The following is a 17,453-nucleotide window of genomic DNA, read 5'->3' as shown; positions in this document are numbered from 1 at the left end:
TGTGTACCAAGTCTTACCACGAATTTGTTATCTGTAAGCCAACTGATTACAAAAGGCAACAGTGTATCTTTCACGGAAGATGGTTGTTCGGTATATAATCAGAAGAATGTGTTGGTTGCCACAGCAGTGTTGATGAACGGAGTGTACAAAGTCAATCTGTTAAAACAAGAATGTTTGGCAGCATCGGTGGTGTCAGGAATAACATGGCATCGCAGATTAGGACATGTAAACAAAGATTATTTGAATAAGATGAAGAATGCGGTGCAGGGTATGAAACTTGATGAAAAAGTTGACATAAGCAAATCTTCATGCACAACATGTTGTGAAGGGAAACAATGCCGGTTACCATTTAAAAGCACAGGACATCGAAGCAGTAATCTACTAGATATTGTGCATACAGACATTTGTGGGCCTATGGAAAATGTATCTATAGGAGGCTCAAGATACTTCTTACTGTTTGTTGATGATTACAGTCGTATGACATTTGTTTATTTTCTGAAACACAGGAATGAGACTTTAAAATGTTTCAAAATTTTTAAATCTCAGGTAGAAAATCAAACAAAGAAAACAATCAAAGTATTAAGAAGTGATAATGGTCTAGAGTATTGCAGCAAAGAATTTGAAGATTACTTGAACAGTGCTGGTGTAATTCATCAAAAGAGCAATCCATACACGCCACAGCAGAATGGATTGTGTGAAAGATTTAATCGTACAATTGTGGAAAAGGCAAGATGTTTACTTTTTGATGCAAATTTAGGAAAAGAATTTTGGGGTGAGGCCACCAATACTGCAGTGTACCTGCAAAATCGAATTGTAGCAACGGCATTGAATAATAAAACCCCATATGAGTTGTGGACTGGCTCCAAACCAGATATTAGTCATATCAGAATATTTGGAAGTACTGTGATGGTTCATGTGGCAAAAGAAAAGCGCAAGAAATGGGACAAAAAAGCAGATCAATGTATCCTGATAGGATTTCCAGAAAATATAAAAGGATATAGAGTCTACAATCCAGAAACTAGGAGTGTGACAACTAGTAGAGATGTGATCATCATTGAGAAGGAATCAAAATCTGAACATCTCATTGAGGTGCATAGTCAGAATATTGATTCAGTGGGGGATAGCACTGATGATACACAACTACAAGAAAGTGAACCAATCCCAAGAGAAGACAGCTCTGTAAGTTCAACAGAAAGTTTTCAAGATGATGATAAGACATACATGCCAAGCGACTATGAAGACGCAGACAGCTCACTGAACGATGATATAAAAATAAGACTGCAAGATCGGCCCCAACGGATAAAGAAGGTTCCAGAAAGATATGGGATATCAAACCTGTGTGTAGACAGTGAATTACGGGATGATGTGGCAGGTTTATCTCTTGAGGATGCTTTAAATGGACCAGAAAAGGAGCAGTGGAAGTTGGCTGTAAAAGAGGAGTTACAGTGTTTTAAAGACAATGATGCGTGGGAGTTAAGTGATGCTCCAAAAGATGGTAGGGCTGTGCAGTGCAAGTGGGTGCTTCGAAAAAAGTATGACAGTGAAAATAAAGTCAGATATCGTGCGCGTCTAGTTGCTAAAGGCTTTACACAAGTAGAAGGTGTAGATTTTACTGAAATTTTCTCTCCTGTAGTTAGACATACTACTCTTAGGCTACTTTTTGCATTGTCAGTACAACTAGGTTTGGATACGACACATCTTGATGTAACAACTGCTTTCCTGAATGGTTCTCTTGAGGAAACTATTTATATGCATTTACCTAAAGGTTTTACTGAAAGAACAGTAAAGGGTCAAGTACTTAAATTAAAGAAAGCCATTTATGGGCTCAAACAGTCCTCAAGAGCGTGGTATAGGAAGGTAGATGAATGTTTGTTAAGCATAGGCTATCTTAGATCTAAAATAGAACCATGTATGTATACTAAAATGCAAGGTCAGTTGAAAACTATTGTAGCATTGTATGTCGATGATTTTTTTATTTTTTCTAATAATACTAATGAGACTAAGTATTTAAAGCAGGTTCTTGCTAGTCATTTCAAGCTCAAAGACTTAGGTGAAATAAAAAACTGTCTTGGTGTCAATGTTACTGTTGATAAATGTAAGAAAACAATAACATTAAGTCAGAGAGATTATATTGATCAGTTGTTGCATAAATTTAACATGACACAATGTAAACCTGTTCAGACTCCAATGGAAATTAAGTTAAATGTATCCAAGAATGAACATTGTGTAGGTAGTTTTCCATATCAACAAATAATTGGAAGTCTTATGTATCTTGTAGTTTTAACTAGGCCAGATATTGCATATGCAGTTGGATATTTAAGCCAATTTAATAATTGTTATTCTTATGAACATTGTGCATATGTAAAGCGGTTATTGAGATATTTAAAATATACTAGAGACTATGGTTTAAAGTATTCTGCTGATGGAAACTCAGTAATAGAAGGGTTTGTTGATGCTGATTGGGGTGGAAACATTATTGATAGAAGGTCATATACTGGAGTTTGTTTTTCTTTATCTGGCTGTGTTATATCATGGGAGGCAAAGAAACAGAAAACGGTCGCCTTATCCAGTAGTGAAGCCGAATATATGGCGATTACTGAAGCATGTAAAGAAGCAGTGTATTTGCGAAATCTACAATATGAAATAACACATAAATTGTACAGTATTGATCTTTCTAATGATAATCAAAGTGCTCTAAAGTTAACTGTGAATCCAATTTTCCACAAGAGAACCAAACACATTGACATTAAATATCATTATTGTAGAGAATGTGTAGCAAACAATATTGTGAATGTCAAGTATTTGCCAACTGCTGAAATGCCTGCAGATTTATTTACTAAAAGTTTATGTTCCATTAAACATTATAAATTTCTAGAAAGGTTGGGTGTACAAATTGTTTAATGGTTTAGTGTATTTGTATTATTAGATATAGTGGGGGTGTTGTAATGATATCTAAAATAAAAAGAAAAATAAATAAACAAGTGACTGTTTATTAGCTGTCATTGAAAAGAGACGTTGTTTTATTATAGTTATTTAACATTTAAATATAGGTTATTTGGTTATCTAATATTAGTTTTACTTTCATTACTTTTATAAACAAGAATAAATTAATCGTATACAATCAATTATATTCTTCCAATACACTAAATATATGTGGAAACAAATAGTCCGACATATGCTCGCCCCATACAAAGTCTAAATGATTCATATATTCTCTTTCAATAAGAATGTATTTCTTAACGTTTGGTAAGGACGCTCTCAAAGTGGCCACATCTGCCAGTACAGATAGCTTATCGTTCTTCCCAGCAATTAAAACCAGTGGCATTGTCACTTTAGTTAAATTATAATCTGGCGGCATCAAACTACCGTAAAGCTCCATATTTTTACTCGGTCCGTAATCGTATTTTGAAAAACTACGCCGACGTGCCAGTTGCGCTAAGTGATAGAAATTTTTCCTTGAAGTGCTAGATGGGAAATGCTTCGTAGTAACGTCAAAGAATTCTGGCCCAAACTCCTGAGGGTCCCAACCGAACGCTGGAAAGATTAAGCCGAAAGCGCAAATAATGTATCTAAAAGTCAATTGTCCGCATACCAAGTTAAGTAGTTTTCCAGTAGGCGTTACGTCTCCAAAAAGCTCATTTTGACCAGCAGCCTTCAATTCTGCGTTTATTATCGGCGCCAATTCTATTAAAATTGATAAAGGCGGTGGAATATGGCTTAAGAAACAAATGGGCGCTAACGCCATAGCCACATTTATTTTATCATTATATTCAGGTCTCGTCGCCCCTAATATGTAAAATACAGCGTTACCTTGCGAATGGCCTATAACATTTAACTTCTGAGCACCAGTTAGGCTTAAAACCGTGTCAATGAACGTCGCTAGGTCGTAGTATCCATGTTCGTGGAAGCTAAAGTCCCAAAATGCAGCATCTTTGTCAGGATCAAGTGTAACGTGACGTCTAGAATATTTATTTCCGCGAACGTTACCATACCAAACGTCATGTCCTTTCTTGGCTGCCGTGATGCCGAATGACTTTTCTCCTCTCAGCAACCATGAGTCGCTAGTGTCTGTCACTGCGTGGACTATTAATATCGGATTCCTAGGCCCTCGATTCCCTGGAATGTGAAACATTCTTAAGATATACCCGTCTTCAGTCACAGCATCGTGTTGGTCAGCTTTATACCCATATCTTGCAGCCAGTTCAGTAAAATTGGGCGCCGGTTCCCTTGGAATTAGCTTAAAGTTTTCAGCAAATATTTCAGTTTGAATGATAATTAGATAAATTAGAAATATACGCGGTACTATCATGATGCCGTCGTTATATTGTTTTGATATTAAAATGTGTCCACAGATTTTAAATTCACATATATTTGGGTTCCTTTAGTCTTTTTATTAAGCTGAAACCCGTTTATAATATATTTCGCCTAACGTGAACTCGTTTGTTAGAAAAAAAAACTTTTTTATACTTATTTTTGCTAACACCAGCTGTACTTAACGCTCAAAGGTCGAAACAATAATAACTGGGAAGAGCAAATTTATACCACACAACATTAAAAATTATCAATAAAAAAAAGAATGTGAAAAAAATATAATTAGATATCCGTATTTTAAATCTACTAATTTAGTATTATAATTTATTTATCAGAACCATTCAATATGGCCATTATGTATGCATAAGTTTTACGTTCATCGACAAGCATGCAGGGAGGCGGACTAATTGATACCCTCATACCATTAATATTTTTTTTATTATTACGGATAGTACAAAAGGGCGTTGCAAGCACTTCCTTATTAGGTCTGGGCTAAACTTTTGTTTCCGTTACAAATATTTACTTCTATTGATAACTTGGTCTTCGTGCGAAACAATGACTTCGAGAATATGTCGATTTTCAGTCATTTCTATATATTAGTGATGAAATTCTTTAGACAATATTGTTTGAAATCAGAAGTAGTATATTTAAAAAAACGTTACTAAGGTACAAAGCACATAGTTAACACATCGGAAGTGGAGCATGGAATGTCTGGGACATGTGACCAGAAATATAGGCTTACGGATACCCGTTCCGTTATAACAACTCGCCTTGCCTGCTCCAGCCCATAGTAATTATAAATAGGTGTTAACTACATTTATTATTGAAATAACAATTAATTAATCAAATAAATAATTGTCCAAATATTCGAGTCCGCCAACAATATCAATATTAGCTTTATTAAGGTTATTAGATAGTATTATTTTATAGTAAGGAGCCGCTCGCGGCTTAGCCTATTTGAACTATATCTACAGGTTGGAAGGTCCTTTTACGGGAGCAGCATATGGGGAAAAATATTTCAAACCCATACCAAATAAATATAATTAAGATACGTCAACAGTTTAGACGTTTAATTTGTTTTGTTTTGTTGGCTTTTATAGAGTAGTTGAAATTGTGGTTTCACACATACGTAAATTTTTGCAAGTGCGAATCCAACTATCTAAATTTATAAACACCATGAATTTTTTATAATAAATTATGATATTTTAATGCAAATTCAGTAGAGACTCATTAAATTGTCAGTTTTTGTAAAGGCTTATTCTTTATTTTTTAGCGTCACGCTTTAATCCGCACATAGCAGAGTAGGCAGAGGGAACCTATTGTAAAGACACTCTGTTCCCCATTTCCCGCCGAATTCTGGAGGCATTGCGTGTTGAATGGCAGAACTCAACGCCGCGTCCTTGCTTTGACACCAGAGCGAAGAAAATGAAAATATTAAATATGCGTTTACAGCCTCACTTCGTGACCCTGCGCCACAATTTTCTTTATATACTTAATTTTAATTGTTGTTTATATATATATACGTATATTTTATTGGAAAGGATCTCAAATAATATTGTAAAACCTGTACTGTTTATTTATATAATTTTGATACAATATGACATCTTATAATCTTACATTGGTTGATTAAAGAAGCTATTAAGTTACTCGTAATGCTTCAAATATATAAGGAAACAGATAATCCTTCATGTCTCTGCCCCATATGAAGTCCATGTGACTCATTTTATCTCTTTTTATTAGGATATATTTTTCTACATTGGGTAATTCCCCCCTCAGGGTAGCTACGTCAGACAAAACAGCTAGCTTATCGTTTTTGCCAGCTATTAAAACTACATTCATAGAAACATTCTTTACATTATAATCTGGAGGCATAATGGAATTATATACCTTCATATTTTTTTCTGGACCATAATCATATCTAGAAAAACTTCGCCGACGTGATACTTGACCGTAATGGTACAAATTCTTTCTCGTAGTACTCGATGGAAAATGTTCAGTCACTAACGCATAAAATTTGGGGCCATACTGTGCTATATCAAATCCTGTCATGGGCATTAACGTTCCAAGCCAGCAAATTGGATATCCTGTTAAAATATTGTTACATACTATGTCCAGTAGTTCGCCTGATATTGAAATGTCACCGAAAAGTTCGTTCATGCCGAAAACTTCTAAAACGGCATTAAGTTCTGGGGCTACCTCTATTAAAAGAGATAAGGGTGGTGGTATGTGAGTCAAATAACAAATAGGCGCCAGCGCTATCATTTTGTTCACTTTTTCATTGTACTCCGGTTTTGATGATCCTAAAACGTAAAATATGGCGTTGCCTTGAGAATGACCTATTGCATTCACTTTTTGTGCTCCAGTTTTTGATAGAACTGCATCGATCAAGGCGCTCAAATCATAATAGCCATGCTCATGAAAGCTAAAGTCCCAGAAAGTAGAATCTTTATCAGGATCAAGGGTAATGTGACGTCTAGAATATTTATTACCGCGAACGTTTCCAAACCACAAGTCATATTCAAGTTTGGCTAAAGTAATGCCAAGTGACGATTCTCCTCTTAACAACCACGTATCACTTGTATCAGCTAGACCATGCATAATTATAATGGGAATTTCACGTCTGCCAGGTATACGAAAAAGTCCAAGGATGTAGCCATCTTCAGTAATCACTTGATATTCTTCTGTTTTATAGTTGTGTTTTGCTGCGAGCTCTGTAAAGTTCAGTACTGGACGATTTAGGAGCCTGGTTTTCTCCGCGGAGATTTTTTTCTGTATTATAATTACAAATATTACGAATACTTCGAACACTCTCATAGTAGTATATCTAAGCTACTATTAACACTATAAACGGCCTAATTGATTTTAAATTAACAGTTTTAAGGGTAATGATTTCGGATTCCTTTAATGTTTTTAGAGTTCAGTAAATTAAATTAAAAATCCTTAGTAAATATGTAATTGAATAAAAAACATTAAATGAATATTACTAATTAATATAATGTATTATATACAATTTTTATGATAAATAAAAATTATGTAATAAAATAAAATTATTGATAATTATTATAAAAATATATAATATAAAGACATCTGAGGTTAATTACATACAATATATACATTAATTATAATTGAGTTTATACATGATTGTTAGGTATCATAGGAAACTAATCTTAAAGAAAATAGTTGGGTAAATAATATTTATTTATCTATCCATTAACAAAATTCCTTAATAGTTTTGATAACGTATAAATTTATAATTTATCAATTTTAGAATACTTAACTACTACGTCAACTAGGCGTTTGTTTTTTTTTCCACCATGTGCACACACTGTTATTTGTATATAAAAATTATACATTTATGTGACTGTTTTATATTACGTTTACGAAAACATTATTTTATCTGATTTTAATGTAAAAATAAGTAAATTAAAAATCATTGTATATTCGTAACAATCTGAAAATGTACGGAAATAAGTAAACGTACATTCGTCTACCCCAAATATCGTCCAAATGATTGAACTGTCGACGAGGATTCACAAGATAATACACAACGTTTGGTAGCTGTTCTCTTAAGAGAGCCACGTCTGGGAGAGCAGATGCGTGATCGTTCCGGGCGGCCAGCAAAGCATTTGGAAAAGAAACTTTACTTAAGTCGTATGGAGGTGGAACTGTGGAATTATAGAATAATTGATTTCTCTCACCATAATCATAAGGTGCGAAAACTTTTGTGTGTCCTATCTGGAGGTAATGTAGAAGAGACTGCACAGAAGTTCCACTTGGTGTATATTTATTGGCAATCCTGTAAAACGTTGGTTCCATTTCTTCCAAGTCGGATCCTGATAGAGCGCTAAGCAAACCTACTGCGCATAGTTTGTATCCTATAATTGGTTGTGAACATATAAAACGAAATATTTTTGTTATCCGAGACTTATCTCCTAAAAATTCATAGATTTTAAATGCAGTGAAGAATTCTTTTAGAGCGTGTCTTATCTTTATCAATATTGAGAAAGCGGGAGCGTGGTGGATGTAGCACACGGGGGCCAGAGATATTAATATATTTATTTTAGAATTATATTCCGATCTATTTGCTCCCAAAACATAGAACGCTGTTGTGCCTTGAGAGTGGGCGATGGCGGTTATACTCGAAGTACCTGTTTCATTTAATATTTTATCTAAAATAGCGGGATAGTCATAATATCCTACTTCATTGAAACTGAAATCCCAAAACTTTTTATCTACATCAGGATTTAAGGTGACGTGACGACGCGAGTATAAATTACCCCTTGTGTTTCCAAACCAAACGTCGTATCCACTATTGGCTAAAGTAATTCCTAGAGATTTTTCACCTCTTAACAGCCAGGTGTCAGATGAGTCTAAGATTCCATGCACTAGGAGAACCGGAGGACTTCTACCTCGTATATGAAACAGGGTTAATATGTAACCGTCTTCTGTAATAACTTCATACTCTTCAGCCTTATATCCATATTTGCTCGCGAGTTTGGTGAAGCTCAATCTGCCACTTCCTGGGAATTCGAGGTCCTTTAAATCCAAAACATCAGCAGATTCACTCCTGCTATGCCCGCATGTAATAGCTATTGATAATGTAAGATAAGTAAATGTTCTTGAGACCATTTTTCTTAAGCGTAAAATCTTAAAAGGCGCTTGTGCGGAAACTGGTATCTAGGTCTGCATCATTAAACGTCTTGATTGCAATAATACTATAGTACCGTTTAATATAATTGTTCCAATCACATTGATGTATAATACAAAAACATGTTATTTTATTTTTAAATTATTATTTTAATTAAAACTTAATAACATGTCCCGCGTAGCCAATTAATATTATCAAGGGGTTCTTTTTTAATGAGCGATGGAAAAATTTATTAGAGTGTCACCACCAAGGACTTTCTTTTAATGTGAATAATTGACATATTTTGTTAACAATTTGAAGAATGCTTATTATTTAATGACAATGTATGTAACGTTGTGTCCTTCTATCTCTATTTTTTTTTAATTTAATTTTATATTTTTTATATTATACTAGTCAAGTTTATTTTCTTATGCTTTTTCTTTGTGGCAAAATGGAAATAAGAATTCTGTATGACGCACGCTATATTAATTTCAAGTGTCCAAGGTAACACTGACCGCAGTTACAAGGGATGCATCATATTAACGTCTATATAATACGGACCATATTATATGCTGACCTTCCTCTATAAATGGACTTCCTGAGATCAGCGAGTTTATTTTGAGCAGGTAGAGAGAGGCTTGTGATACATTATTCTATAAAAAAATATTTCATTCACTATCAATTTCTCCGAATGGGTATGAAATTAATAACCATCTTAGATAAGAGTATTTGAGCCCGTGGCGTAGCGGCACAGCGTCTTATTGGAATCACGACGGTTGTGGGTTCTATTCCCACTCGAGGCAATTAATTCTTTATATTTCGTCGCGCGAGATCCGCTTCTCTACTTGCAATGTCTCAAAAATTGAACGGTGCGTGGAGAACAGAATGTCTTTACAATAATTTTCCTCTGCCTAATTTGCTTGTTCGGATTTTTTTTTCTTTTTGTATTTTATTATTATTACAGTGTAGGTAAAGCTAAAGCTGCTAAGACATACTGCTCCCCACTTTCCGGCGAAATTTCTAGAGGAATTGCTCGTTCAGTGGAGGAACTCAACGCCGCGTTTTGCCTCGTTACTAGAGGGAGTAAATAAAAATATTAAATATTTCTCCGAGAGGAACCCACAACCGTTTCATTTGCAGCTTGTGCCACAACGCCACGACGGCTATTTACGTAATTAATTGTAGTATTTACCAATTTCGACTTCGCTAAAATGGTATCGCCATTTAATTCAAATTAGTTAATTGTATATTAATTTAAATTAACCGCGTTATATTCTGTGCCTACTTGTACTTGCAACAGGAAAATTATTAATTAAATTTATCTGTTTATAAATATGAGGATACGTCACGTTAAGATGCTATGTATTATTGCTACCGTTGTTTATTGTTTAATTGAACGTTAATATAATAGATAATTGTATTATAATCTTAGTTTGCTTAGGTTTCCCGCAAAGTAAGGATTAGGCAGGAAAAAGCTAGCGTTAAGACACTCCGTTTTATTAAGTTATCAAATTGTGGCACTGAGTTCTACCACTTAATTGTAATGTACAGGGACAGTAATGGTCAAGTGTAAGAGTCGAAACTCGCTCGCTGAGTGTTCTGCACTAAATCCATAATCCAACGGGACGGGTCAAAGCTAAGTAAAACTTCAAATAAAAAAGTAAAAAAAATGTTTTAAGTTAAACTGTTTTATATTGCAGGTACATGTACTAAAAGCTAAAATTTCATGGATACAGTAATGGGTACCAATATATACATTGTCATATTTTCAAAATAAAGTACCTAACTCGTTACCTACTCACTTTCTGGAAATATCTATGTTCACATAAATTCCTAAAAATGCAATATACATTTATGTAAACACCTATGACAAAAGATGTCATTTTTGAAATATACAAATTTTAAACATATGCATTGATTAAACTAAAATAAAATTATGCACAGTGAAAGAAAGCCCATGACAATATTCTAGATTTTAAGAAAGCTTCTGGTGCTGTTATTGTTTTAATTCATATAGAGGTAACATGTGTTTGACAACGGGAACATAATAATAATGATGATTTTGAATTTAAATCTATGGGTAGATACGTTAATGCAGCAGCGTTTAACCGTACCGTACGAACTTGATTAGGTTAGCAACGTTTAGTGCAAATATCACAAACGTGTATGCAAAATGTGTTAATAGCATTCTCGAACGCCTGCATCGCTGAGTACGCTCACGTTGTTCATTTAACCTGATTTCGCGATATTCTGGCGTTCCCAAAGCTAACCGCTCCCTTTGTTTTTCACGGCTTTCTTTAAGCCTGGCCTCATATTGCTCTGGTGTTTCCGAAACTAACCGCTCCCTTTGTTTTTCACGGCTTTCTCTAAGCCTGGCCTCATGTTGTTCAGGTGATTCTGCCGCTAATTTTTCCCGTCGTTTCTGTAGTCGGCTATTAGTTTGATCTTCACTTTCTTGTGCGCGTTTAGCTTTATACTTGTCTTTTACTTTTTGAAGCCTCCTTTTTCGTTGTGTTGCAGTTTCTGTTTTTTTTTTATTTTTGTTTCTGTGGTTTTTGTATCTTTTCTGCTTTTTTTTTTGTGTTTTTACTCTTTGTAGAATTTGTTGTTACTATTTTGTTTCCATGAGTACTGGACATTTTTACGGTTGACCCCCTGTGCCTGAATCTTGAGGGGAAAACGCTAACGACTTATCATTTTTATCCACCGTAATGCCATACAGTTCTCGGCGCGCTTTTACCTTTTACCTCAACTTGGGTGGTGTACCCCTAGCGACGTATCATTTTTAGCCACCCTAACGCCACACAGTCCTCGACAGGATACCAGATCTTGACTTTGGTGGGAGATTCATATTTTAATTTTGTATAGTATACTGTATTATATTTACCAAGCCCTTTATTTTGATACCCATATAGATGGGATTGAAAACTACATTATCCGCCATTTTGTCGCAGTGGCCATCTTGGATATCAATAATTTGATATAAAACTGTCACTCAAGTTTTGGAAGCACTAGTAAATAAATAAATTGTGGGAAAACATTCATTTGCATAATAATAATTCAACTTAGGGCTTATCTATAATTGTTTTAATGCACTGCAACTTTTCAAGGCCCGTATACGTTAAAAGGTTTAATAAATGGTAAAATAAAGAAAAATATGAAATATTTAATTTTACACTTTTAGTATTTTATTTATATACATTTATATACATCTTAAAGCCTTGGTTATGCTTAATATTTTAATATTAATATATTTTTAAATTCTCGCGGTAATAACATGTTTAATTGTCATTATTTAATTGAATACGCAGTATTTGAATATTGGAACAGTATTCCTATAATAAATTAGCCTTCGTAATCTTTAAACATAATATGGTAAAAGGCATGACAAATATTCTTCCTACCCTCTTAACTCTATATGAATTAAACATATTATATTTGTTTAATTTTTTTTTTTATTATTATTAAACGTATATACTGTTTTTGCTATAGCCCAAGATCCCAGAGCCGATAAAACCTACGTCATTTTTGCAAATCTTGAGGGCTATTAGGGGCCCTGGGATCTCAGTCTATTAAGTTTATTAATCATCTGAAAGTTAAGTAAATATTCTTCTTTGCACATCAGAGAGATAAAAAAATATATTAATAAAACAGTACAATGGGAGCTTTATCGCAATGAGAGCGATCTCTGCCAGTTAACCTTATAGTATAGGAAGAGAATGTATGAAAAGGGAAGGGATACAGGTGGATCTAGTTTTGCAAATGACATATATAGAACATAAATATGTACATACCAATTTTTATATGAATATATTCATATAAATAAACATAGATATTTTGTGAGAAGAAAAAAAGAAAAATAAGAAAATAATACGTTGGGTGTAGAGACCTGGGTGTACCGAAGTAAGATCAGGTAATATGACATTTGGATAGCGGTTACTTGGGGGTTTAATAGCTTAAAAGGTGAATAGAATCGTATCTAATTTCCGTTAATGTATAAATCTCAATTTTTCATATTTACTTGGGAATCATTTTTGAGACCACCCAGACACTAATTACGGTTTTACCTGTCAGATGCGCCTAAACTGACTAATAAATTACGAGCGATACGCCTAATTATAGAAGCAAATATAGTTTTGCTTTTTCATATTAGTTGTTAAAATTATTTATAAATTCTTCTTATTGTTGCTAGAGAAAGAAATCAATAAAATAATTATATAAAATAACAAAAGCAAATAACAAAAGAATTTTTGTAATTTATATTATGTACATAAATAAAACATGTCGTAAAACTTATAATGTTAAATATTTGTTCATTCCACTTGCAATAGTTCTTTTTTTATTAGATCTTATGTATTTTTCTAGCACCTTAAATATATAGGGATATAAATGTACATTCATTGTTCTACCCCATACGAAGTCTGCGTGATTCATCAAATGATGAGGTACTATGATATCGTAAACAACGTTAGGCAACTGCTCCCTTAGTAAAGCGACATCTTCTATAGATGATAAATAGTCGTTTCTACCAGTATATAAAGCGACAGGCATCGTTATTTTCTTCAAGTCATACCTAGGTGAACTCGATGAGTTATACAGCTGCAAATTTTTGTCTTTCCCATAATCGTATCGCGCAAATGTTTTGTTTTTCCCATTCTGTAAATATTGCAGCAAAAGTTTTACAGATGTTCCCGTTAAAGCATGCTCGATGGCCACAGGGTAGAAACTTGGTTCTAATTCTTGATAATCAAACCCACATATAGGAAAGGTAAATCCGTATGCGCATATTGCGTAACCAATTACCGGTATTTCACAAATACTTTTAAAGATACGGGTAGCGATGTTCTTATTACCAAATACCTCATATAGGCCAAAACTTTGAGACAAAACTTCAAAAAAATCTGTCTTAGGTGCCAAAAAGGACACTATGACACTGTGATGTAAATAACATATTGGTGCGAGAGCAATTAGCACGTTGATCTTGGAGTTGTATTCAGTTCTGGTGGAGCCGAGCACATAATATATCGTATTCCCCATTGAGTGGCCGATGGCGTTTACTTTTGTAGCTTTGGTTTCGTTTAACACTTTGTCAAGAATAGCTGGGAGGTCGTAATATCCTACTTCATGGTACCCGTAGTCCCAATATTTGGCATCTTTGTCGGGGTCCAAATAGACATGCTTCCGTGAATATTTGTTACCTCTCAGATTTCCAAGCCAGACGTCGTGGCCTTGGTTTGCCAGAGTAATGCCGAGAGAATTCTCTCCTCTTATCAAAAACGTGTCTGAGGAGTCCAAAATGCCATGTGTCAACAAAATAGGATATGGGCCTTTACCAGGAAGTCTGTACAAAGTCAATATGTAGTGGTCTTCAGTTACTATCTTGTATTCCATAGGAGGGTGACCATATTTAGTCGCTAGTTCGACGAAATTCAATGTTGCGTCTTCGGGAAGTATTTCCGAAATAGGTAATAAAGAAGATACATAACAAGACTGTAATATTATAGTGCTAATCGTAACGACCAATCCACCTAACATATTATAGGTCGATAATAGTTATAAAATATGTATAGATTTATTTATTGTCTTAATCTGCGATCAATATAAAGTTTAGTACTGGACGTTTTCGGACGTATAGCTTTGGTTACTTCACGGTTACTATATTATTATTATGAATATTACGAAAAATTTGAACACTCTCACGGGAATATATCTAAGTTACTAAAGAGTAGTTATCGGCTTAATTCATTTTAAATGAACATTTTTGTAAGGTAATTATTTCGGATTCATTAATGTTTTTAGAGTTCACTCGAATTGAATGAAAATCCATAGTAAATATGTAATTGAAGAAAGAAAATAATTATAAGAAGATATACATATATAAAAATTATTTTAACTTTTATGTTTGCATTCTATTTATCAGTATGCCATTTTTTGATATGTTATTTTAATATACTTATAAAGGATCCTACTTACATTGCATAAATCAAAGTAGTTTGCCATCATATACACTGAAATCTTTACTATGCCATAAATGCCAAAACTGTCGCGCTATCACAATTCCAAGTTCGATGGCGAACATAAACAATTATTATATATTGACATATATTAATTTACTTATGCGGAAAATATAATTTTACTCACCTATAATTATCTAAGTCAGTGTAATAACACTATAATAAGGAAACTGAACAAAAATACCCATTTGATATCTAGCTGTTGGAGTCAGTTGTGAGTTTGATTCTGTTTATAGGAATAAAAAAACAACACCAGAGGAGGTTGAACAGTAAAAAAATATTAATGTTACACAATAGCAGTAGTTTGTATGTTAAAATAATTAAATGAAAAACTTAATGAGGGAGGACGCCTTATGTCCCTTATACGATGGATAGATAGGATTAATTTGAGAGTGGTCAAAACCATATCGTCACACAATCTATTTAATATTTTGCGTCTTGCAAAAATCTTTTTATATAATCTGCTATAAAAGGTGTTTTATAAAATCCAATATATTTTTCTAACACTTTAAATATATAAGGAAATAAATATACATTCATTGTTTTACCCCATGCAAAGTCTGCGTGATTCATCAAATTATGAGGTACTATGATATCATAAACAACGTTAGGCAACTGCTCCCTTAGTAAAGCTACGTCTTTTATAGATGATAAATGATCGTTTTTACCCGTATATAAAGCGACGGGCATTGTTACTTTCTTCAAGTCATACCTAGGTGGACTTGGCGAGTCATACAATAACAAATTTTTCTTTCCTCCGTAGTCGTATCTGGCAAATGTTTTATTTTTTGCACTCTGCAAATATTGCAGCAAAAGTTTCACAGACGTTCCTGTTAAAAAATGTTCGATGGCTACTGAGAAAAATTTCGGTTCTAGTTCTTGATCGTCATACCCAGATACAGGGTAGATAAGGCCGTACCCGCAAATTGCGTAACCAATAACCGGTATTCTACAAATTGTTTTAAGGATACGGTTAGGAAAGTTATTATCACCAAATGCCTCGTATATTCCAAAACTTTCAGATATAACTTCAAACATTTGTGTCTTAGGTGCTAAAAAAGACCCTAAAACACTGTGATGTAAATAGCATATTGGTGCGAGAGCAAGTAGCACGTTGATCTTGGAGTTGTATTCAGTTCTGGTGGAGCCGAGCACATAATATATCGTATTCCCCAGTGAGTGGCCGATGGCGGTTACTTTTGCAGCTTTGGTTTCATTTAACACTTTGTCAAGAATAGCTGGGAGGTCGTAATATCCTACTTCATGGAATCCGTAGTCCCAATATTTGGTATCTTTGTCAGGGTCCAAATAGACATGCTTACGCGAATATCTGTTGCCTCTCAGGTTTCCAAGCCAGACGTCGTAGCCCTTGTTAGCCAAAGTGATGCTAAGCGAGTTCTCTCCTCTTATCAAATACGTATCTGAGGAATCTAAAATTCCATGTGTTAACAAAATAGGATATGGGCTTTTACCAGGAAGTCTGTACAAAGTTAATATGTAGTTGTCTTCAGTGACTATCTTGTATTCCATAGGTGGGTGACCATATTTAGTCGCCAGACCGATGAAGTCCAATGATGCGTCCTCGGGTAGTATTTGCGAAAAAAGTGATAAGGAAGATACATAATAATATTGTAACACTATAGTGCTAATCGTAACGACCAATCCACCTAACATTTTGTTATTTAATATTAGTTATAAAACACGTGTACAACTATATATATGTATTTTTTCATACGGTCATTTTTGCTTGATTCAAAAAAATTATGGTGTCAAAAGACTATTCAATGTTAGTTAAATATATCGTTTATTTATAATATTCATAACGTTTTTATATATAATTTTATGATATGTATCTTTTTAAATATAAAGCATGACGTTTATAATTAATACTCGTAATATTAATTTGTGAACTTTGTACCGGTTTGAACGGATAGTTTGTTATCCTACGTGTCATAGCTGGGAGTTAGATCGGCTGAATTTGATTTTTTTTTCCTTGTTTTTTTGTAGCTTCACGCTGTTTATAGCACATAGCATAGTACGGAGAGGGCACCTAGCCTTAAAAAAGCGGTTTCACGCTTTCCGCCTTACTTTCAAGAAATTGCTTTTTGAGTGGCAAAACGCAACACATCCTTTGTTATTGCAGGAAATTAAAAAAAAAGTGACATTATACTATAGAATATATTACATACTATATTACAAATTATATACAATCATCTATTTGCCAATTGTTTAAGTGTGGTAAAGCAAATGAAGAAGCAAAAAATAACAAAAATTTAAAAAATATACTGTTTCTATAACTATATAACTGTCAGAGACGCAAGCAAGCTTCTTTGTTTTATTTAATATACTTCCTCAGTCTTACTATAAATATAGTTACAAAGAAAAACTACGTTTTTTATTGTACGTACTGTTATAGTGTTAGTTTACTGTATACCATATTAATATAAAACTAGTAAATATATGTAAAACCTATTCGAGGTGGTCTCCATTGGCTGCAACTC

General features: G+C 33.9%; 6 protein-coding genes across 7 annotated transcripts in view; 1 reads left to right on the top strand and 5 right to left on the bottom strand.

Moving 5' to 3' along the window:
- The window catches only part of LOC146533709 (cationic amino acid transporter 2), a 43,170-nt gene that overhangs the window by 13,386 nt on the left and 12,331 nt on the right, over positions 1-17,453 (top strand). The gene's annotated exons all lie outside the window — the stretch shown is intronic.
- Positions 3,122-4,499, bottom strand: LOC146533715 (lipase 1-like). The gene has a single exon (XM_085195191.1). It carries the CDS (start codon positions 4,307-4,309, stop codon positions 3,122-3,124), a length of 1,188 nt encoding a protein of 395 aa, XP_085051317.1. The 5' UTR covers positions 4,310-4,499.
- LOC146533714 (lipase 1-like) lies at positions 5,881-7,206 on the bottom strand. The gene has a single exon (XM_085194586.1). It carries the CDS (start codon positions 7,123-7,125, stop codon positions 5,950-5,952), a length of 1,176 nt encoding a protein of 391 aa, XP_085050712.1. The 5' UTR covers positions 7,126-7,206; the 3' UTR covers positions 5,881-5,949.
- Positions 7,432-9,059, bottom strand: LOC146533713 (lipase 1-like). The gene has a single exon (XM_085194510.1). It carries the CDS (start codon positions 8,938-8,940, stop codon positions 7,735-7,737), a length of 1,206 nt encoding a protein of 401 aa, XP_085050636.1. The 5' UTR covers positions 8,941-9,059; the 3' UTR covers positions 7,432-7,734.
- Positions 13,232-14,661, bottom strand: LOC146533712 (lipase 1-like). Its single transcript, XM_085195190.1, has one exon. It carries the CDS (start codon positions 14,471-14,473, stop codon positions 13,232-13,234), a length of 1,242 nt encoding a protein of 413 aa, XP_085051316.1. The 5' UTR covers positions 14,474-14,661.
- Positions 15,090-16,626, bottom strand: LOC146533711 (lipase 1-like). The gene is made up of 2 exons (XM_085195187.1): positions 15,501-16,626; positions 15,090-15,151 (listed from the first exon to the last, which is right to left on the bottom strand). Exons 1-2 carry the CDS (start codon positions 16,624-16,626, stop codon positions 15,090-15,092), a joined length of 1,188 nt encoding a protein of 395 aa, XP_085051313.1.

The sequence above is a fragment of the Heliconius melpomene genome, chromosome 12, assembly GCF_056956725.1.
Source record: "Heliconius melpomene rosina isolate 202511_hmr_F chromosome 12, ASM5695672v1, whole genome shotgun sequence".
NCBI classification, from domain to species: domain Eukaryota; kingdom Metazoa; phylum Arthropoda; class Insecta; order Lepidoptera; family Nymphalidae; genus Heliconius; species Heliconius melpomene.
Note: the sequence above shows the minus strand (reverse complement) of the source record. Positions and strands in the feature narration are given on the sequence as shown.